At 42.5% G+C, this 22,514-nt stretch overlaps 2 protein-coding genes and 1 long non-coding RNA gene across 5 annotated transcripts in view; 2 read left to right on the top strand and 1 right to left on the bottom strand.

Annotated features, from left to right (window-relative positions):
* Nucleotides 1-279: 279 nt before the first annotated feature.
* Nucleotides 280-11,833, bottom strand: LOC142415162 (ras-like protein family member 11A-like). The gene is made up of 4 exons (XM_075513191.1): nt 11,365-11,833; nt 9,835-9,891; nt 7,345-7,427; nt 280-2,994 (listed from the first exon to the last, which is right to left on the bottom strand). Exons 1-4 carry the CDS (start codon nt 11,507-11,509, stop codon nt 2,527-2,529), a joined length of 753 nt encoding a protein of 250 aa, XP_075369306.1. The 5' UTR covers nt 11,510-11,833; the 3' UTR covers nt 280-2,526.
* Nucleotides 11,834-13,842: 2,009 nt separating this feature from the next.
* LOC142415163 (uncharacterized) lies at nt 13,843-16,655 on the top strand. Its single transcript, XR_012777305.1, has 3 exons — nt 13,843-13,871; nt 15,462-15,559; nt 16,453-16,655. It is a non-coding gene; the product is annotated as an uncharacterized LOC142415163 (long non-coding RNA).
* Nucleotides 16,656-17,670: 1,015 nt separating this feature from the next.
* Nucleotides 17,671-22,514, top strand: part of LOC142415282 (ubiquitin carboxyl-terminal hydrolase 12-like) — a 32,317-nt gene continuing 27,473 nt past the window's right edge. For 2 of the 3 annotated variants that reach the window (XM_075513408.1, XM_075513407.1), the window contains exon 1: nt 17,671-17,832. In XM_075513408.1, coding sequence (XP_075369523.1) covers nt 17,785-17,832 — 48 coding nt within the window. In that variant the 5' untranslated portion in view covers nt 17,671-17,784. The remainder of the gene's footprint in view (nt 17,833-22,514) is intronic. The other variant, XM_075513409.1, reaches the window with a different exon arrangement.

Raw genomic sequence — 22,514 nt, 5'->3', positions numbered from 1 at the left:
GTAGCAGAATAAATGTTTGCCACATGTTAGTATTTAGGAGAAGACTTAAATGTTTCAGTATTTTTTGGCCTTAGCTAAAATGTAGACTTTTTTCCCCACCAGTGCCGCAGGAATGTGGGAATACTTACTTATGTGGGAGTACAAATGTAGGAATACTTGTGTATACTTCCAAAGCAGGGTGTATTAGGTTATAAGAAGGGAAAAAAAAATATTTTTAGTCTAGTATAAACAAGGAACATTTAAAGATGTGAGATGTAAAGGAGTCATTTTATATGCTACTCAGGAAACACCTTGCATGTTTTTATTAATCACTATTGAAAATAAAACATTGACAGGTTTGAAATTTGTTGAACTTTCTTCCCAAATAAGAAAGGATTAGAGCTGAAAGAGTAAGTTACAAACAAATTTAACAAGCTAGAGCACCTAATTCTCTTAGGCTCTTGTGAAAACAAATGTTGCCAGCAAATTTTCTTCAGCAAATTTAGCCCTTGTTATACAGTACTGGGATGGTAAAATATTTAATTGCTATTCAAAATTAGTGATCATTTTTCCAATGTAAACAGTTTTCAGTTTGTGTCTCTCTTGCAAACTCTTTGCTCTATTTCATGTTATTGAATCTTTAGATTCAATATTTGAGCTATGCTATTAGTAATTTAAAATACTGAAATTCTGTGCTAAAAAATGCCATACCAAAGTGCCTGCAATGAATAATGGCACTGCTCAAACATCAAATTGTTAATTAACCATAAGCTAAAGTAGAAATCCTCTGTTATTGTTTGAGTCCCTGTTGGGATAATCTAACTTTCCTTTTCCCCTCCTACTACCAATTGAAACTAATTTTTAAAAGGTGCAGTTCTTTTGTGTGAATAAAAGAATTTTAAATTAATCAGAACACAAGACATTCTCAGATGACCAGCTGTGGAAAACAATAAATAAAACAGAAAGTGAGCTGTAGATAGAGCATATCCAGGTGATAAGGAAAATCATGACTAGAGCTGTCTAATATAGGGACAAGAAGAATACAAAATACATTTTCAAGCCCTGAGCTATATAAATACTCATCAGACTCAATTTACATTTTTGCTGCTCATAATGAGTAAAAGGTTGATTTAGCTCAGTATTGCCAGCTGAAACTGCAGCTGGGAGTATTTTTCTATAGCCATCAAACTAGGGTTTTCCCTTCTGAGTTCCTGAGTGTAAATCATTGAGCTCTACTTCATTTCATGGTCCTGTGAACTGCTCGTATGGTCTGTTTAAAGAAAAGATTGTTGCATCATGACTTTTACATGGTCCAACCCAGTTTCTTTCCACTCTCATTGAGAATAGAATGATGGATGCTTCATGTTGTTGTTATTGCTACCATAAAACAGGCCAGCTCACAGAATACAGCTTCAAATCCCTTTGTACATGCTGAGACAATGCAGTGAGATGCTGCCGGTGAATATGTATTGATAGATTGGTGATTGGGATGCATTGCGAGGTATTGAGCAAAGTCTGGTCTTAAGGCAAATAACAAAATGATGAATTCCCGAAGCCAGCAATTTCAGGCATCATAAAACCTTTTCTTCTTTAAAAAAAAGATCTAATGAATTAAATGTACTTTATGTGAAGGCCTTGTTTCTTTAAAACAGCATCTTGAACTTGAAATCTAACTCGTTTGGGGAAAAAAAAAGTTAAATAGTTTTAGGTCACCTCCTTGCTCTTGATTAATACAGTCCATTTTTTTTCAGATTTTAAACCACACTGCTCTATTTGTCCCTCTCTCATTGCCATGTAGGAAACCTACAGAAAAATGAGAAGTACACCATTGAGAAACTGACTACAAAATGCTGCTACAAGTATGTATTTTGCCCATATAATCACCTTCAGAAACAGCCAATATGTGTTTAAAGAAAAATAATCTGAAAAAATAGTGATTTTTTTAAAATCTCCCTTTAAAGAGACACTGTAAGGCTAAAGCTTGCATATGAACAAATCTCTCCCCAAGTTGCTACTAACACTTTCTAGACTGCAATTTAAAAGCTTTCAATTACTACTTTTCACTATTTATGCTCTTCATTTACTTTTTGCCTTTATTTACCAGTCCTGTGACTAAGCAAATCTGGTAAATTTTGCTTGCTCAGTATAGGTCACGTCACTCTCCTCGTGCCTTGCCATAGCTTATTGCCTACGTTTGGGCATACAACCATCCCCAAGAGAAGTCAATTCTCTTAAAAGCAGGATTTAATTATTTTTATTAATAAAATCCACATTTTAAGCCTAAACTATTTGACTGTGTGCCTTTCAAAAAGGAAATAATTTGGGACAATCTATTTTTTAAATCACAGTTTCTAAATTCTTGCTCCAAAAAGCAAATTCTGTAAGTTCCTTTGCTGAATGAGTACGGGATTTTTAAGGGAGATGTAAAGACAAAATGAAAGAGCTTCTCACACAACCTGATTGCTGAATTTCAGCAACACCCCTTATTACCAGCTTATTTTCTTGCCTTTTTTTCAGGGCTGTGGAGAACAATTTCTGTTGCCTACATCAAAGTGTAGTGGCAGATTTCCCTTTGGAAGTCAGAGCCTGTTTCAAACGTCTCTTCAAGTCCTGCATATTTGGAGACTTGGGTCGGACAAGGTGGAGGCCTCTTCGTTTCTCTCCATTGCAGCTCCCAATCATCCTGCTGACCTCCTGGCAAAGCTGCTGGAAGGCTTCATGCACTCCTTCACAGTTCTCCCGGGCTGAGACTTCATAGTAAGTACCTCCTAGTTCACTGGCCAGCTGGAGTCCTTCTTTGGAGGACACCTGCCTGGCTCGCAGGAGGTCTCCTTTGTTAGCCATCAGAAGCAGGGGAATGTTAGCATTCGGGTGAATCTTGCGGATGTGCTGGTGTAGGGGACGGATGACTCGATAGCTCTCGTAGTCTGTGATGGAGTAAACAAAAACGAAGCCATCTGCCCAGTAGATTGAACGGTTTATCTGCTCTTGGCAGCATATGCTGTCAGTGTCATCCTGCCGTCAAAACCAAGAGGTGTGAGATTAGAAAACTGAGAATAAGGAGCAGACAGAGCAAACACTCATACAGTACTGTTAGCTACTTGGAGCTTTGTTTTAATGTGTGGCTGTTTCTCAATGTACAGGCAGAAACCTCTCTGACTGCCGGGGAATGTACCAGGCACAGGAGAAATTTCCACTGTGTCAGTAACATATCACAGGTAAGCAGTAATGTGGAATGGAGAGGGGTCAGAGCAAATTGGTTGAAAATAAGAGAACAGCTAAAATACTGATATTGAAAAGTTTGTTCTGTATTCTATTGTACTAAACCAGCGTGACAGAAACCCGCGCTTTTATTGTGGATAAAATTGTGATGGGCACAGTAAGAGCATTATAAAATTCAGCAGGCTAGTCACACTACTGCAAGTGAATGGTTGTCCCCAAGGTGGGGGACATTTTTCAGGGCTTTGTCCAATTCTGTATTCTATGTCTCCATGGACGGCGGTTCTCAGTAACTCTGTTCGGTGAAGCCTGACAGGTTTTTCTGCCATGTAGGTCTCCAGATAGTCAAAGGCAAAGTTACTTCGAAAAAGCAATTTGTTACAAATAACCAATTACTGGAACTGAAAATGCGGTGAAATCTCTTTGCTCATTTCTAGAGCAGCAGTGGGTTTATATTACTGTTTGGTTGGTCACACGTTTGTTCAGTCCATCACCACTCCTACTCAGACAGCCATAACAATCACCAGTGTTGGGAATATAAAACTGAATACAATACTGTGGGGCTTGAAAAGAGATCAGCTCACTTTTCAAGATGAAGCTATTTTCAGTTAATCCTCTATTCTTTGTTATCCGTGCTGGCATGTAACCCAACCAGATAGGGAGATCACTTTGTTGCAGTTATTGCTAGTATGCTTGGTTTGTAAGAACTGACATTCCTGTCAATATTACAGGCTTTCTGGAACTTTGTAATTTCTTTCATATCCAACAAGGCACTAAGCATATTCAGTATTCAGCTCTTGATGAAGTTGGTAGGAATTAGGGGCTTTTGTATATTTTAAGGGGAGTTCAACGTCATGAATACAGAGCCCAAATTTGTATTATTATTGCTAAATTCTATTCAAGAAATCTTCGTCAACTTCAGTAAGACTATTAGAACATATGTTCCATTATATATTTATCTATAGAATATATATCTGCCATTCACATTCATTTTATCAGAATTTGCATGTGCTCAGCAATCTCCCAAAACAGATCACTTCTATTTAGACACCTAAATATGAATTACAAAGCCTAACTTCAGGAAGCAGAGGTGGAAAAGAATGAGTAAAACTGATCAGTTCTTTCATGGTAGATCAGACAGTAAAAAAAGGACTACTGACAAGGCTTTTCTGTGAGAAGAAGGAAGCAGAATTTCTGAAGGCTCAGAGTATAAATTAGGCTTACAACTTGCATCAGGAGTTCTGCTAACTAACTGCCCTTTGTAAATATTTCAATATTGCCCGTAGAGACCCTGGCTCATCATATCTAGTAGTTCTTTGCCCTTGCTAGCTCACAGTAATGCTGAATCCTGTCAGCAGTGAAATTGTTTAGCAGATGCTTTTATCACTCCTCTCCCTCCCCAAAACCCTCAAACCCAAAAATCCAACAGAGTTGCACATGGAATGAAGAGGGATCCTCACCAGCAGCCTTGTTTAAAAGGTTAACGAGAGTGAACTCAAGCCGGGACAGGGCAGACTGTGGGAAGAAGGGCAATTTGCACTGTTGGTATCTGGGTTGTATCCAATCTGTAGATAATTAGCCACCCTTCATGTCCTGCTAGCCTCTTTTCACCAGCAAACTCCTTTATTGGGGAAAAAGAACTAATTGCTCTGGCAAGCGTTTGAAAATGGTCTTGGAGAAGGTGTACATTCAGAGAGCCCTAATGAGCAGAAATTCTCAGTTACTGCAGCTAGGCCCACCCAGTAGAGAGATGGATGGATAATCCCCAACGGAATGCTTTAGTCAGGAAAATCAAAGGCTAATGGGCTACTTTTTAAATGGAAATCTCTGCTCCAGAATGAATTTTGAAACACACAGTCATTTGCCATGTATAGACCAAGCAGCAATGAATCACCTAACAAAACCAGTTATCTGTTTGCTTCTGTTTCTCTCTTAAACATTAACATTTCCGGTGTGGCTAGAATCCCAAGTGATTCCACATGACTTCCTCCTGAAACACTGTACTCAGCCTGCAGAGTGCGAGAAAGTCTCTTCCTTAAGGATTTTAACAGAAAATCCAACCTATTCCCAGTCTTAATAAGTCCTGTTCAGGAACAGTCCCTTCAAATGATTTCAGATACATCATTTGATGCAAACAGAGATACAGGCTAAGATAAGCGTGTCTGTGGGAACTGTTGAAACAGTGCAGACCTTTGACTGGGACAAAGAAAATGAAACTCCTTCCTAACTAAGTTAAAATCGTTTCTGACTAAGAAACCTCAGCTGTTGGCATTACTAAATTTTGTGGAGCTCTGGCTACAGTCACAGAACTTTAGGGCATAGTCTTAATTAAAACAGGGAAACCGGAAAATAAACATACATCTGGTATGAAAGAGGGAATTAGATTCTTTCACTCCCTCCTTTCTCCATGGGATAGAACAGAGAGGGGATTCCCTTTGTTAAGTGTTTATCAGGCAGTCCCAATTGTGCCTAATCACCACCAACAGCTTCTCTTTGCAGGTCCTCTCTAAACAAGCTGGCATAGGGCCTTTGTGCTATTAAGTCCCACTTGAATATTTGGAGGACTTCCATAGCCGCTTTTGTTTCCTTTTAGTGTCCAGAGTAAGTGAGGGGTCCTCTCCACTGCTCTGCGCAAGCCCAGTAGCAGCAGAGAGTGTGGAACTTTGTCAAAGATTTCTGCTTAAATCTACTTCCAGTCATCTGAGAAAACGGAAATGGTAACGGAGGCTGTGGGAGCCTTGCTTATCCTGTTCTGTAAGCTCAGGGTTGAACAGTTCTACAGCACAGAAATGAACCCATGCACACATGGGTCCGTGCAGACAAAACAAGGTGTATAAAGGTGTCCAGGGCTAGCCTGAAAGAGGATGAGAGAAGGTGGTGTTCCCATCCAGACATACATTTGGCCAAGTCAGAGCTTAGACTGAGGTTAAGGCCAAACCTAGAAGTTTAGGTTTGATGGTGACAAGAGGATACCTAATTTTATCATGAAATCTCAGCTATTCTATAGGAATTACTACTCTCGTGAAATTTCCACCATTCACGTAAAAACAAATTTCATTACATTTCCTGCTGCTTTGACACAATTTTCATCCTCTTGTTCTGCATGTGAAGCAGATCTTCAAAAAAAGACATCTTAATCTTAGATCCTGCTTGGAAAAGTATTTCTAGAAACAGGTTCCTAATCAAATATTAAATGTAGAATATCTAAAACACTGATAGAAAGAGGGGTGTAGATAAATGCTAACACCTTAAAAATAAGGAATAAATAAATTTTTTTTAAAAAGTAAGGAAAGCGCTGAAAAGCACCCTAGTTGGAAATGACAACTGCTGTGAGGCCTGTCCCCTTGGAATCATAGAATCATGGAATCATTAAGGTTGGAAAGGACCTCTAGGATCACCTAGTCCAACCGTCAACCCAACACCTCCATGCCTACTAAACCATGTCCCGAAGTGCCACATCTACATGTTTTTTGAAGTCCTCCAGGGATGGTGACTCCACCGCCTCTCTGAGCAGCCTGTTCCAATGCTTGACCACCCTTTCAGTGAAGAAATTTTTCCTAATATCCAATCTAAACCTCTCCTGATGCAGCTTGAGGCCATTTCCTCTTGTCCTATGGCTTGTTACTTGGGCGAAGAGACCAACACCCACCTCACTACAACCTCCTTTCAGGTAGTTGTAGAGAGTGAGAAGGTCTCCCCTGAGCCTCCGCTTCTCCAGATTAAAAGAAACACCTTTCTAGAGAAGAGAGATTCTGGGTGTGTAGAAAGGTCTAAGCTGAGCCAGCTGGGCCTCTAGGCAGGTGAGTTTTCTGCCATGCAGGGACAGAAACCATTTGACAGGAAATAAAACAATCAAGGAGTTGGCAGGAGCAAGCCAGACTATGATTTTACTGCTCTTTAGGCTTGGGATGCAGTAATGTGTTTGAAATAGATTTGTTTTAATTCTGACCTACTCTTAAAGGAGTCTGATTTAACCTCTTCAAGGGCTCGTTTTGGCAGGGCTTAAGGTACCCGGTTAGCCTTCGTTTGGGTTTTAGCCCAGGTATATTTCTGCTAAGTGGAGTTACTTACAGATGGAAGTGCTGGCAACAAACAAGAGACAGTAACTGTGCTGTAAAGTACCGATGCACTGAGCAGATATTTTACCTCTAATGAAACAAAGGGAGTATCCTGCACCTGTAGAGAGATCTGTTCCCCATCTATGGTGAACTTTCTTGAATACAAAGCACCTGGTGGAAAAGTAAGATCATTAGAGTCAGTGACAAAGAAGAAACAAAGAAGAAAGAGTACATAAAGGCAAAATGGAACTGTTGAAATCCAGAATTTTGAGACTTATGATATGTAGCTGCTTATAGAAAAGTGAACGGCATCAGAGTGTTTGTGTGGCTGTTTACTTAAGTAAAGTGGGTTTGTATTTGCTATGTGGTTGGATGTTTTGAATGTAAAGGTGGGAAACGTGGCACTTGTATTGAATCAAATAGTCCAAGTGGGCGCATAAATCCCATTCAGGTTTTCAATCCATATTGTTAACTTTTTAAAATATGGACTGCATATATTTTTAATCTCAAACCAAGATATCCACGTGTTGTCTGTAAAAGAAGTGAGGTGTTTCCTATGGCATTTTTCTGAAAGTTTTTCAAAAAGGAAAGTATTCTCATTTTGGACACAGAGTAAGTGACTATACAAAACACCTAGATGCTCTTTGGGATTTGTGTGACCTTAGCAGTCAGAGTTTGGTTGGAATCCCCAAAGACTGGACACTTTGAATCTGACTTCTGGTTAATCTGAATGACACATATTCAGGGCCAAGTGCTAGTTCAAAACATCTAGGACTAATCCAGCTCTAATAAGGCCATCACTATTCTGGGCTTGAACTTTATTTTATTACTGGAGTGTGGGTTAAGTGACAATGAAAACTTAAGTTTCGATCTTACGAACTATTCGTGGTTGTGATAAGGACAGCTTCAGACATTGATGTCATCATCATTTTACTTTAGAACTTAATACAATTCACATGGATATGCGAAGAAATGCTATATCCACAGCTGTTGTGTACAGTCTTGTCCAAATACAATTGTCACCGCTGCATCTAAAACAATGTACTTCATCACAAACGTAGAGAAATCCCATCCATTGGAAAGTAAAGAATTCAGATTAACAGGGAGGTCAGTTAGTGACAATAATGTCATCACTTCTGAAAATCATCTTTGGTTCAAGGAAACAGGTGGTTTTATTCCAGTGGAAAAGAGTCTGAGCTCATAGAAACATTTACAACATAAGGAAATTTAGTATGGCAAAGTTTGCTGCATCTGAATCCAACATTATCATATTATGTTTTCCATAAGATATATTTCAGTCATATACTGACTCTGTGAGGTGATATAGCCCTTCTGGGATTTTTTTTTTAAAACACATCAGATTTTAAGCTGAAAGGATGTTACTGTTTTATGGGAAGATACTGCACCCCCAAACCAAGACCAGACAATGTATTATTCCTACTCCGTAATGCATTGCAGAAAAAAGAGCAGGTACTTCCAGAGACTGACTGCGCTCTGCCTTGTACCCAACTGAAGGAGAAGCACAGTTGAATGATCACAAATACACTGCCACCTGTTTCTTATTTCTGGCATATTTGTTTCTTCTACAGCATGGCTGTTGGGCTGGTAGCTTAATGAGAAAAGCATGTGGTTCTCAGCAACGTCTCTGGCAGCAATCCATTGCAAAGCTCAGAAGTCTAACTTGATGTACAGTCTCTCATAGAAGAGATGAAGGAAAAGAAAGAGAAATAGTGCAGCCAACCATCAAGGTTACTTAGGGTCAGTGAGAGGGAGCTGTAGGAGGAACTTTCAGATTGTATTTCATCAGACAGGCAGAGATCAAAGGTGTCTCATACTGCCATCTCCTTTCCTAACCCATCATTCTAAACTCAGCATGCATCTCCAAAGTGAAGCAATTGCTGCTTTGAATCCTGTCCTCCTTCACCCAAAAACTGTGAGATGGCCTATGTGTGGGATGGGCTAGTAGGTATGAGCACGGTGTATGTAGATCCTTTCTACAACACTGGCCAATACAGTTGGCACTTTCTTGGAGCAGAGGCTGTGCATTAAACAGTTCACATGAACACATCCTCTGAGGTGCCAGGATTAAACAAGAAATGCAGTAGAAGCAGTTTGCATGGTCACTTTGCTTCTCTTATGGAAAGAAGACTTCAATTTGGAAGTCTCCCTTGTCATAAAAGCCACTGGAAAAAGGGAGTACGCAGGAAAAGTTCTGAACTGACTTTTACGCACTTTGGAATTCCTCTGGCTTCCCTGGGGTTGCAGAGAGAGCAGCGTTGGGTTTCTGCGGTTTAGTCGATATGCAAGTTGTTCCTTGAGTCTGCATTTTAGTATAGGTATGTCCCCAAGCAAACCTTTTACTCTGATCCTTTTCCATCAGGTTGGAAAAAAACAGCTAAAAGGATCATAAATAATGAGCCTTTGATTTATTGCTTTCATAGCTTGAGGCTATTAACTGAAAATATGCACCTTATGGACATCTAACACTGCTTGGCTTTCCTGTAATATGCACCAGTCACAAAATAGAGTGGATTTCTTTTCAAGCTATCTGCAGTACTGCAGTAGAAAGCAGACTCACCAGTATTGGCTTCATAGTCTCCAATAAATCTCTTCGTGAGAAAGCGCACAACCAGGGCTGTAAAACAATGAAAAAAATATGGGTCTTTAACGTGAACCAAAATCAATCTTTGCAGAACACATGTAATATCTTACTGGAAGAGTTAGTATCATATGAAACCAAGTTAATCTTCGAATTGCTCACATATTATTCTGCAAATGCTTCTCTCAACACTCACAGAAAAAGATCTAGGTCCAGGCTGTGATACCTAATGCAGAGTTTTTCGCAACTTGTATTGGAAATTACCCCTTAGATTCAGTGTGGCTATTCAGTGTAGGACACGGAGGTTGGTTTGTTGTGATTGCAGGTATAACAATCTGACCTTTGGTTTGAAATAATTTAGAAAAAGAGTAACAAGCCAGTAAACTGAACCTAATCCCAATACCACATTTAAGACCTCTGTGTCATATAAGAAGTGAGGCTGATGGGTGTAATGGTTCTTCCCAGCCTTAAAAATCCTCAGTCCTCCTCATGAAACCCATTAGTGATATCTAATCACATCCAGCAAACAAACTGCATGTGCTCTGCACACATGAGTCATGCTGCAGTGCCCTGGGCCGCCTTATTCACCTTAACCTGCAGTGCTTTCTTATACCGTTGGATTAGAATGTTTTCCTTTCTCTTGATCACTTTATAACACTTAAAATCCTGTTGTGGCAGCAGTAACTTATATTCCTGTAGTGCTTTCATCTCAGCAGATTCCTAATCATTTGCAGAACCACTTAGTTAATAGCTAAATAAAAGGGTTTATTCTGCAAACAACTGTATTGTAGATTTCATTTAAAATAATCATTTTTCTCATAGTGGATACTGGGTCACCTCTTTAGCACCCTTAAATGAAATCAACTGTGCAGCTATCTTCAACAAACTACTTAAAAATAACATGAAAATGTGGCTGCTTCAAGTCCAAAACAATCAAATATTTTACTGAGTCCTGTGGAACCTCAGATGTAGTAAAACAGATCTGGCCTTATTAATTTCTGAAATCATGAACCATATATTCAAAAGCAATAATGCTCACTTTACCATCTTTTCTTCTCCTCTCCTTTGGAGAATAATACAGGAAGACACATCTCATACGCTGTTATTTGTCTGCAGAGCATAAAACATTTACAACAGGAGAGTAAAAACCACTAGTCCCATTTTTGGGGGTGTGGAAATTTAGACACGGTTAAATAATTTGCACAAGACCAGGTAGAATCGTTTGTGAGTACGGAGCTCCCAACACAGTGCCCTCTCCTCTTAACTGCCACCTCACGTTGGCTGCTCACGCAGACCTACAGCAAATCTGCCTCACAAATTATTCAGTCCATTTTCAAAAAAATAAATAAAACAACCTTAAAATGTTCAAGCTGCAACAGTTAAAGAGTTTTCACAGCTCAAGCTGCAACAGTTAAGAGTTTTCACAGCCTTGGGTCCATCCGAGCTGCAAATTAGCTGGAAAGTGCAGCAGCAGCAAGAAAAAGCATGGAACTACACCTGTGGACTTACCTGTCTTGCCAACGCTACTGCCGCCCAGTACCACGAGCTTGATGATTTTGTTGGGCACGCAGTCTAATACAGGATACTCTGGTATGGGGAGCAAGAGAAAGTTAGTAGAATACTGTGACATAGTATCCTGAGAGATGAGACGCATGCCAGAAATGAGAGCTGTTCAACTCCAGTAGGAGTTGGGGGAGAAAAGAAGGAAAACAGCTTCTCGGTGTCTGTTCTTGGCTGTATATCCTCGGATAGAGAAGCCTTCTCATTTCATTTAAGTAGCTTTCCTGAGGAATGTTAGAGCGACTGGCCTCCTCTTCCCGATGCTTCTGCTCAGACAGCAACTTTGGAAAGCAAAAGGGAACTTTTTGATCAGCCCCCGTGAAAACTGACTCCTCCATTCCCCAGCCAATCACAAGTGAAACCATGACATTCCTCCAGCCGGGCACCGAGCGTGTGCCTCCATCAACCACGCTCCCTCGCTCGCTCGCTGCTTTATCTCCCCGCTGCCTGTTTTATGTGCTGTCCCTTGGCTCTTTGCTAAAATGAAATTCTTCTGTTTTACAGTCATCACGGTAGCGTTTTCAGCGTGATACAGTCACCCCCATGCTCTGCTCTAATTCCACTTTGAATAATCCCGTTCTGCCTGTCTAGTTTCTTTGCATTTTCAATTGGCTCCAACTCCATGCTCTGTTGTTCTCCCTGTCCTATTGTGTCCTGCAGTTGGGCCCCTTCAGAGTGCCGAAGCTGATGGGATGCTCCTCTTCAGGAAAGCAAACACATTTTTTCCCCCCACGGTTTTCAGGCAGCTGTGGGTTATTCCAAAATACTAGCTCACATATGTATCCTCCAGGATACATTTCATCTGCTGGTTTATGCATGTTGTTAGTCTTAATGGCCCACTGGAATGCGGGTTAGCATTGGGCTGGGACACTGCAGTTTCTCCAAACATGGAAAAGTGAATTTAGGGCTGGCGACAGACTTGGGAAAGCTGAGGAAGGACTGGGTATCCTTCAGTGGGGCGAGCCAGACAGAAGGAATGAAGAAAGAATGACTTCTATAGGAAAACCCAGCGTAGTTTTAAGACAGCTGGCAGCTGCAAGGTATGTAGGGATGACAGCATGTAACTGTACACTAGCTACAATCAACTCCCAGTTATCAAGGATAATGGGGAGGGAAGAAAAAGGGAAGAGCAGTGGAGAGGGAATGACCCAGATAAAGCAAAACTGCAAATAATATAAACCAGATGTAAATTAAACTACAGAAAATATAGTTAGAGCATTCGTCTTTGAAAAACTTCTCAAAAGAGGTCTGCAAGGGGCAGGAGCAGCTTTAGGCAGCAGTGGGAAGAGGCGAGCCTGGTGCAGGCAGCATGCTTCTGAGACATGTACTCTGTCACGCTCTGTGGGAGACATGGATATTAACGGAAAGTGGCACCGCAGCTAATCCACCCACAGATCATGGAGACCTGAGGATGCAGATTTTTCCTGTCTTCTGTACACTCCTAGCAGGCAGAAGGTAGGCATGGTTCATTACGTAGAGGCTGCAGCCACCAAAAAGACTTTTTCTGCCCAGCTGCTTTCACACCACTGCTTTCAATCACAGCATACACATGGGTTCTCCCCAGCAGGTTTTAGAGGCCAGGGGTATGGTTGCGAGCTAGCACAAGAGGATGGGAAATCAGGCCAGGTCTCTAGATTACTACCCCTTCCCAAAGCACTGGGGGCCAGGTTGTCAAATGATCTCGATTTCCCCGCCAGCATCACAGAGGGTGTGCTGAGTGTGAACTGGCTTTAGAAAAATCCAGCTTTGGTGCACAGCAGTCCAGTGAAATAAGCACAAGATTGAGAAGATTTATGGATGTGTCACTTTTCTAAGGCTCTGTTTCCCCTCTAAAAACGACTTCTGAAGCAGTATTTGTGCGGAGTTGCTGTGTAAGCACCAAGTGTTATTACTTTGACCGTCATGACAGTCAGCTGATGAAGAAGTGGAACAAAATGTCTGGAGGGCTACCCAGCTCATGGTACTGGGAGGGAGCCGCCTGATCATGTGTCTTTTGGGACATGGCTCCTATGTGAATGGTTTTCAAATATTCCAGTGTGAATTTGCTTCCAGATTTTTTTGCAAACACCCAAACACTGAAAAGTCTTTTCCAGGAAATTTCATTACCAGGGTGCTTTAATCTCACACAAGTTTTGTAAGAACAGGCAAAATGAGAGGAGGAGTAGGAAAATACTCAAAATCTTGTGGTCAATTAACAGAGCACTTTGAAATGTGTTATTGAGCTGGACACATTATAAATTCTGGGATTTGGGATTAGCTAGCAGCAGTATGTAACTGTCCACCTCTCTACGTGTAGGATGTTGGAAACCTTGTTACCGTTTGCTATTAAAAGCATATGTTAGTGAGTAATATAAAAGTATTCATCACAATAGTCCTCCTACAAAAACAAACAGTAAGGTATCTATCAGCTTCTAGGTAGCCAGAAGAGTTTCAGCCTAGGAAAAAAAGCCAGGTAAGTTAAGCAAGATCATGGAGAATATTCTATATGAGCAAAGACATTCCTAGAAGAGTACAGATCTGCTGGCTTGCTCCAAAAGACAGGCAACACAATCAACAGAAACAGAAGTTAAAGTCCTTTTGGGTAACCAAATGTTGTGCCAGTGCTGAGGAACTCCAGAAGGATCTCACAAAAGTGAGCGAGTGCACATAAAGTCAGCGGGTGAGCTTTAGTCTAGATAAATGTAAGGTAATGCATCTAGAGAAAAAGAATATAAACTATGCTTAAATGATGCTGACCTTGGACGTGGCACTCATAAATTAGGAAAGAGACCTTGGAGTCATCACTGGCAGTTCACATTCATCAGCTCAGTGTGCAACAGCAGCAAGCAAAGCCAACAAAATAGCATTTTGTAGCATTTTGCTGCTTACATAAACCCTCAGAGCATCCCCACCGCCAGTGCGGCATGCGGTTCTCTGCATCTCAACAACATAGTGGGGTCTGCGAAGGCACAGAGCAGGGCACCAAAAATCATCACAGGCGTGGAGCAGCTGCTGTACGAGGAGAGACTGGAAAAGCTGTTTACCATGTGCTTGTACGGATGCTGGTGCTGACACAGGAGAGGAGATGTGTGGGGGCAGGAATGAAAGACCAGCGGTGGAGGAAATGTTGAACTGCTTCTTTTGGCAGCTGTGATGGCTTCTGGTTGCTTAAAACAAATGTGAAAGCAGTTTTAGACTGCATCTTGGAAGCAGACCAATCGATTTCTAGTTTCTTTGCTAATATGGTTCAGTCCAAATTTCTTATGCGCTAGCCCAGGCTTCTTGTGCTTCTAAGCAAAGCTTGTTTCCACTGTGTGCAGAAATCTCTGTCCAGAGAGAATGGGTCTTAGTAATAATAAAAAAAGAAGCATATTCTCCAAAAGTTTTAAATCTATTCTCAAGCTCCTTCCCCACCCCCAGTCATAACTTTTGGGCTCTAATTCTGAAAGAATTCGAGTAAGATATAGAATCAAAGCCAGAGGTTTTAAAACCTGATCCTTATCTGATTTTCTAGATTGTCAGAATAGTCTTTTCACTGAGTGAAACCATGCAGAAGGATTCACACTATTTGAGATTGTATAACCCTTGGCACGTAGAATAAGAATTGTTTTTAAAAGAGATTTTCATTGTTTGTGCACAATGGACTTATATTTAGCTAAGAAAACCATGTTTTAAATTCAAATTCTCTTGGAAAAACAATAGCTTAAATTAGAGGGAGAATGTTTGCAAAACTCAGAGCAACTTTGAAAACATTTGGATGATTCTGGAGATTTCACTAACCACGTCTTGGGTTGCTCCATGCAAAGATATGTGCCTTTGCATGCTGCACAGAGATTATGTTATTTCCACACCAATTTTTTTACAGATTTATTTATTGGTCTATGTTGCTTTTGGCTACGGTTTCTATAAGATTTTCTATTTTTATTGTTGTTGGCACTCCTACACATCTTCAGAGATGAAGCATTATAAAAATAAAAATATTTGCCATTACCGTAGTGCTTTTCATACGAGGATGTCAAATAGGTTTTAAAACTGGATATAATTATTCCTCATGCTTTTTACAGAAGGAGTAACAGATGAGCAGAGTCAGAGCGATCTTGCTAAGATCCCAGCACGGTGGGGAAATGGCGACTGTTGTCACTCTTTCCCCTTCTGCGTAGCACTGGTAAAAATTATTTTCTTCTAAAAGTCTATTTGTAACGGTTACATTGGCCTCCAGTACCTCTCAGATGCTTTTGTACAGTATCTCGATGTTACAGCGACATGGCTGGAGAAGTATGGCTCATTTCTCAGCAGAAATGCTAAATGTGGTGCTGGGGAAATGCCGGTTGCTTTGGCAGATGCTGTGATAAAACTTGTAGCTGGCAGCTCGTGTACACGTCCCCCGCTCCTGAATGTATTTCAAACAACAACAGATTGATCTCCGCAGCTTTGTCTGGCCGTCTTTGTTCTTTGTTGCAAACTTGGGGCCCAAAGGCCAGTTCTCACACTGCACTAAACAAAAGTACTGCTTTAACCACCTTTTTGCTCCCAGTAACTAAATACCCTCCAGTTGGGAAAGGCAAATAAAGAGCATCTTTGCAGGAGATAGGAAAGGAGGAGAATGGAATGTGATGTGCACAAGGAACCAGCCTTTCCCTGTGTGCTTGGGATTTCACCTTGTGCGGAGCCTGCTCATGGGTAAAATGCATTAAAAATTCAGCCGTGTGGTTCAGCAGTAACCTCAGAAGATGTTGTCTGGGGACAAGACTGCCGTTTTAGCACCATAATTGTACCCAGCACAAAGTTGTTCTGATCCCGAGGTCAAAGGGAAAGGAAGTGTCCTCAAATGCTATTGTGACAGCTGTGATAAATCATATTTGATTCTATTTTGGGATGTAAGGGAGGCAATCGTTTAAATATATAGTGAAATTTGGCTAAACATTGTACAGATTCCACTATTTCTGTATTTCCTGTCCCTAATTTTGTTGCATTGCCGCTCATGGAAACCCTGTAAGGAGCACGTGTCCTTTTTCACTTTTAGCATATTTTGTAAGGATTTTTTTTTTTTTTTTTTAGGTTGCGGAATACTCTCCCTCGGGAGCCTGTAGTAGATGATGTGGAAAGTACAATGTGTATAAGAGAACATCGCTGCAGGCGAGCAACTCAAATAGAATGGAAACATCTTGGCCTCATAAAAAAGTTTGTGCTTTGGAAACTGAACCGTCCTCCCTTCCCCGCAGATATTCCCACAAGGTCAGAGCTGGAGTAAGGGGCGGCGTGTGGTAGCAGTCCTCTCACCGCTGACGGTGTGCTCCATGGACAGCACGAACAGAGGGCTTCCAGCCACCTTCATCAGTGCTTTTCACCAGCGCTCAATTTATAGTTAATACGAAATATGAGCCAGGCTCCTTCCAGCTTTGACACAATTCTGTAGATCTTAATCAGCCAGATGACAAACATTTCTACCCATCTCTGGCTTCAGGAGGGATGTTTTCCTCTGATCCGTGTTTGCTTTTGGTATGCACTGCGTGAAGTGCTATATGGCCGCTCGGCAACATTTTTCACTCCTTTTCCTCCTGGGTGTACAATAGACGCTGTTGTCATTCGTAGCGCTGTGCTCTGAAAGAGCCCTTTTTGTGATGTTGCTGAACCGGGGACGCGGGGTGCAGAACGGCAAAGGATTGCTCGGTGCAAAACCACTGTCCGACTCCATCATCGCACCAGGCATCGTCGTAAAAACCCGTTTGTGGGTGCTCACGACCACTGAAAAGAGTCTCGGGAAACACAGAGTTTCAGCATGCACCTTCGAGGCGTTTCGGGGCCGAGGGGTGGCCCTGGCTTCCCTCGCTGGGGGGGTTTGGCGACGTCCCCCAGCTCCCCAGCTCCATCCCTGTGGGGATGGTGTCTTCCTCCAGTTTTGCCGGTGACACACGCAGCGCCTGTCCCACCGGGCCTCCAGCCACCTCCCTGGGCCGAGGGAAACCGAAGCACGCCTCGCCCCCCGCCATCCCCACAGCTGCACGGACCAGGGCGTCCCCGGCCGCGTTTCGGCAGAGGGGGAAGCCGCAGCCCAGCCCTGCGGTGACCCTGAGGGAGGCCTTGCCGGGACGACGCTACGTCGGCCTGGAGCGAGGAGGCCTCGCAGGCTCCGACTGTCCGGGGACGAGGAGGGAAGAGCGGGGGAAGGAGGCGGGCTGCGGGGAGGGGGACGGAAAGACGGGGGAACCCTTCGGGGCGCGGCGCGGCGCGTAGCCGGCGCCGTTTGGGCGCCGCACCGCCGGAGCCCGGCCCCATTTGGCGGTTGCGCCACCTGCGGCTCCGGCTGCCGCTGTCAGTTGGGCGGCTGCGTCCCAACATGGCGCCGGCGGCAGCGGGGGCGGCCGCGGGGCGCGGGGCCGCGTCGGGCGGATGGAAATACTGATGACGGTCCGGAGACTCGCCTCCATCTGTACCATGGTGAGAGCCGCGGCCAGCCGGGCGCCGCCGTGCCGGGGCCCGGGGGGCGGCGGGGGCGGCCGGCGAGTGGCCCCGCTGCCGGCCCCGGCGGCGGGAGCGGCCCCGGCCCCGGCCCCGCGCTGAGGAGGGCCCCGCCGCGGCCGGGCGTAGTAAGAATTAGTAAAAGTAATTAAAAAAGAGGGGTTACGGGAGGCACCGCCGCCTGTCCGCGTAGGGGGGGTGTCTGTGGGAGGTGGCGGGGCGCCCCGCTGCCCGCACCCCCTCGGGAGGGCACGGCCGGGCCGCAGCCGGGAGCGGGGCGGCCTCGCAGGGGGCCGCGGCGGCGCGGGGAGCCGGGTGAGGCGCCGGGGGGGGGGGGGCCGCGGCGGGAGGGGCTGTGCCAGGGAAGGGGCAAGAGAAGCGGCAGTAGCTGGAGCCCGGCTGAGCGGGCAGTGCCAGCCTGGCTGCTCAGCACCGCTATTTTGACGGGTTTGGCCCTAATCGCGGTGGGAAAAGGTGGCTGGGGGAGCACGGAGCTCTCTGCAGAGGTGAGAACTCACTGCTGTCCGGTGGATGTGTCAGCTGTGCTCGCAGGGGTATGGTTAGGGCAGGTGGATGCTTTCTTCCAGAGAGAGAGGAACCAAGGGAATTCCTGAACATTAATTCTTTTTCTGGCTCAGATCACAGTCATTTGTTGTGATAACTAAGCCTGATTTAAAGGTTGTTATACTAGTTTATAAAAGCTCTGTAATCATTTCACATGAACGCATATACCAGGGTATCATCCGTGTTGCCAATGAAAACCTAGCAAGAGGGAGACTGATAATTGCATGATTATGCAGAATTTTTAATGAAGTTACGTTGCTGCGTAAATAGAGGCCAGCAAGTGGTTTGCCTAGCACGAAAACACAGCTGACTCATAATAAAATATTGCATCTTGTTAATGATACGCCATCTGAACATTTCACAAAGATTCTTACTGTAAGGAGTTTAATCAGCATAAACTATAACAGGGGTTTGAATTGCCGAAATCCAACTCGGAATCGGGCTGAGGGTATTCAGTTTGAGTATTTTGTTTTTCATAGTCCCAGATCTTAGTTGCTCCAAGTGGTCAAACTTAAGTTTTAGATCTTATTTGAAACAGCAGCAAACCAGAGAGTAGGCTGCAGTGTCAAAAGGGGCTCTTGCACACCAGTTTGCTGAGACTGAGTTCACGTGCGTGTGAAGGGTGCAGGGTTTTTCTGTTCCTTTTCTACATAGGTACTGACGACCGGTTTTGATTAACTTGAGATCCATTGAACTGAACCACAGCGGTGCTGCACAGAGCTGAGTATTTGGAGTTTCATAGTAATACTCTTAACAAGAGAGATTACATTTTTTTTTTTTTTTTTAGTTTGTGGCAATGGATACCTGATCTTAAAGTTTTTGGTATTGCAGAAGACTTCCCAGAACGTCATACTTCACTAATCTCACTAGGTTTTTTCCAACATAATTTGTATTTTGAATTGCCCATCACAAACACAGGTGAAATTAAGGTCATGAGAGGTGGCTGAATCATGACTTCGTTGCGGAGTTCTGCACCCCAGAGGCAAGTGATTGACTCAATCCCATATAATATTTTGGATGCATTCCTGAGATCAGCTGACTGAGCCTCAGATTAAGAGGGCAAATGGAAGGCAATGCATTTTCCTATGAGTATGGAGCCAAACCTGAATACAGCCATTCCAGTGTTTGTGGTTCGTTTCTAGAGATTTTGCTTATACGTAACTCAGTCTTGCATTCATTTTTGCTCCTGCACTTACCTTCATTTTGTTTGGGATGATTGATAAAAGCTAAACAGATACTTGTAGCCTACTAATGTCCCTTCTGAAGTAGTGTTTTGTTTCAAGAGGAGACTTTTCACAGTGTTGCAGCTTTGGGGAAGCAGGTTTTCCTTACTGTTTTCATTTCAAGTGGAGAACTTACTGTTTCATTTCTCTGTAGAAAATGTTGAGCAGTGCTGCTAGCACTAAATAATTGTATGAAACTTGCTTCCGAATTTCTTATATAGCTATTTAATCAAATACTATGGAATTTTTCAGCATCAGTGTTTTAGGTGCATGTATAGCTTAGCTAAACTTGCTGTCAATCTTACTATTTTTTTCTTCAGCTAGCCGAGGAAAATGAAGGTCTGCATGCTATATGTTAAAATTGAATCAGTTTATTTGCATCTACTTCAATTAATGTCCAGTCAGTAAAAATACTGTTTGCTTTGTCATAATGCGAATATGAAAAACCTAAGCCTTCTTTATAAAAACATTTAATTACATTAACAAAGTCCCTTTGGGAAACTACTTTCTTCAGGATTATGCTAATATGTAGTGATTATACAGTACTTTACTTTTTTTTAGTCAAATATGCAGTTTTTACCAGGTCTTCTAGTCATCATCTGTGGTTCAGGCTGGAAAACTGAAACACAGGTTTATGACATTCTCAGACCCCTCAGCATCACAGGGACTGGTGTTTCTGACTTTCTGTCTCAGACACTCCGCTCTGTTGCAGTCTCTTTAAAAATTAAATTCAATGCCCGAAGTCATTAGTAGACAGTAATGTACTTATAACTTTAATCATACTCCCCTCTCTAAAATAACTTCTAGGTTTTTGTAGTGTGGATCATCTCTCCCATGCCTCATGATCATTGCATTTCCTTTATGTGAGCACTGTCCCTTTTTCAGCGATTGCATAACATTCATGTGGCAGCTATAGCATTGCGAAGATTGGAAACTCCTAGGAAAATACTTGCTCATTTGAATGTGATTCATTGCTTGGTAAGGCTGCTGACACCATATGGCAAGACATACCCATAGCCAAGAGCTACCAACTAGAGCTCTGGTTCTCTGCTGTATCCCTTTGACTTAATTTTGTTTCCCAGCCCTTATCTTTACCGTGGACTCTAGGAGTTTTTGTTTTCTTTTCGCAAGCAACTGCAAAATTAACTGGGAGAGTTAATTTCTGAAGTAGAAAGCACTCTCGAGGCATTTTGTTACCATTCCTGAAAAATGCATAGCTCCTGTTTCAAAAATACTTAAAAGTGATATCTTTGTAGTTCTGTGGCATACGCATGGTCGTAGACAGATGCGAATCCTCTCTTGACTGAGGAGAGAGTGCCAGGAGGGCTGAATTTCCATGGGTCTGACTGCATCACCTAATGCAGGATAGGCCTGCTGCGTTCCAGGGGGCTGAGACAGTTGTAGAACTGAGTTTTTGAGTCAGGAATTGGGTTTTTTTTGTTTCATTGACAATAACTTTTTTTTTGGTTGGAGAAGCAAAACAGAACACTAGAATGGAGCAAAGGGTGAAGCATAGATCTGATCTTTCCCTCTCTGACTGCTAGTTTTGTGAAAAGTCTGTAGTAAGCTGTCAGCAGAAATATTGGTGTTTCTGGTAGGCGAATTAGGGACACTTCCCCTAGATTCATGTCTAATTGTTTGCTAAACCAGTAAGACATGCCTGAAGAACTCAAATCCAGCGTACAAATTGGTGGTAGTCTTATTCTACTCCTCTGAATCAGTACAGCGTGGATATAATTATTAACTTCAGTGCTAGAGAAGACTGAATCATTTTTAAGTAATACATTTCCATTTGCCACCTGAATAATTTACGCTCTTCAGTTCAAGCAGGGCTTTCATGTCACTGATGTTTGCCTTACTGCTGTTTTACCTGTATTTGTAGAACTTTGTTTTAGCTTTATCAGAGAAATAGCATTTATGGCTGGGTAGGTATCACTGAGGAAGTGGGAAGAAGGGAGGATAAAGTAGAGCTAGCTAAGCAGATTTCTGTTTCCAGCAGTGCTCTGCTTCTCGATTGACTTGTTAAGCTAAAGGAAACAAATATTCATGTTTGCACTTAAAACCCAGCTTGAGAATAACCTGCTTTGTTTTAGGGGAAAAAACGTGTGTAACCCTTTGCAAACCAGTTAGTAGGTCACTTTGTGCAACGTTTTTCCACATGCCATTTGTATCTAGTTTAATACAGTGTGCATGATGGGTAGTTATTGATGCATTCTCCAGATTTTGGACTTGTAGCAGTTTGGACATGTAAAGGACAGCCAGCCTGCAGCTAACGACCAGCTCAGGTGGATAGTACACAGGTTTCCTTTGAATGATTTTTAGGATTTTACAGGATTCCTGAACTACCACATGGACGAGTTTTTCTGCTGTTCTGGTGTCTGTTTTGATCCCAGATTGTCTATAAACTTTAAGATTTCATGACTTCACTGTCCCTGGGAAAATGAGAGATCCTAACTGTGTTGTGCCATGGATTACTGAGGAAACTATGGGCAGTATATGGTTCATTAGTTGAAACTAGATATTAATTATATTAGAGGACCTCTACTACAGAGCTGTTACAATTTAGAAACGAGGTATGAATACCTGGGAAAAGATGTTAAAATAGCAGAGTGTAGATAGTCCAAGAGGTGCTCTATAGTATTGAATCTTTCTTGTTTTGTTCTTTAATCAGAATTTAGAACGAATGCTTTTAATACATTGAATTCATATGTATTTCTGTGCACATCACTTAGTATCTTGTTCCTATTAAAAAACAAATGGCTTCCAGTATTTGCTCTTACAGATGTCAATTTGGGAGACTCCTAGACTTGTTGCCAAAAGAAAGGGCTGCACTGTAGAGCATTATCTTTTGTTTCTTATGTCATATTTTATATT

The sequence above is a fragment of the Mycteria americana genome, chromosome 10 (assembly GCF_035582795.1).
Source record: "Mycteria americana isolate JAX WOST 10 ecotype Jacksonville Zoo and Gardens chromosome 10, USCA_MyAme_1.0, whole genome shotgun sequence".
Lineage (NCBI taxonomy): Eukaryota > Metazoa > Chordata > Aves > Ciconiiformes > Ciconiidae > Mycteria > Mycteria americana.
Note: the sequence above shows the minus strand (reverse complement) of the source record. Positions and strands in the feature narration are given on the sequence as shown.

What these genes read in the sequence shown, in the direction of transcription:
- LOC142415162 (XM_075513191.1), bottom strand. Translation starts at nt 11,509, where the DNA reads ATGCGTCTCATCTCTCAGGATACTATGTCACAGTATTCTACTAACTTT. An exon ending in CAGTAGCGTTGGCAAGACAG is followed by an intron (nt 9,892 to 11,364) that starts GTAAGTCCACAG and finishes ATTGTTTTACAG; the next exon opens with CCCTGGTTGTGCGCTTTCTC. An exon ending in AGACTATGAAGCCAATACTG is followed by an intron (nt 7,428 to 9,834) that starts GTGAGTCTGCTT and finishes CTTTTCCACCAG; the next exon opens with GTGCTTTGTATTCAAGAAAG.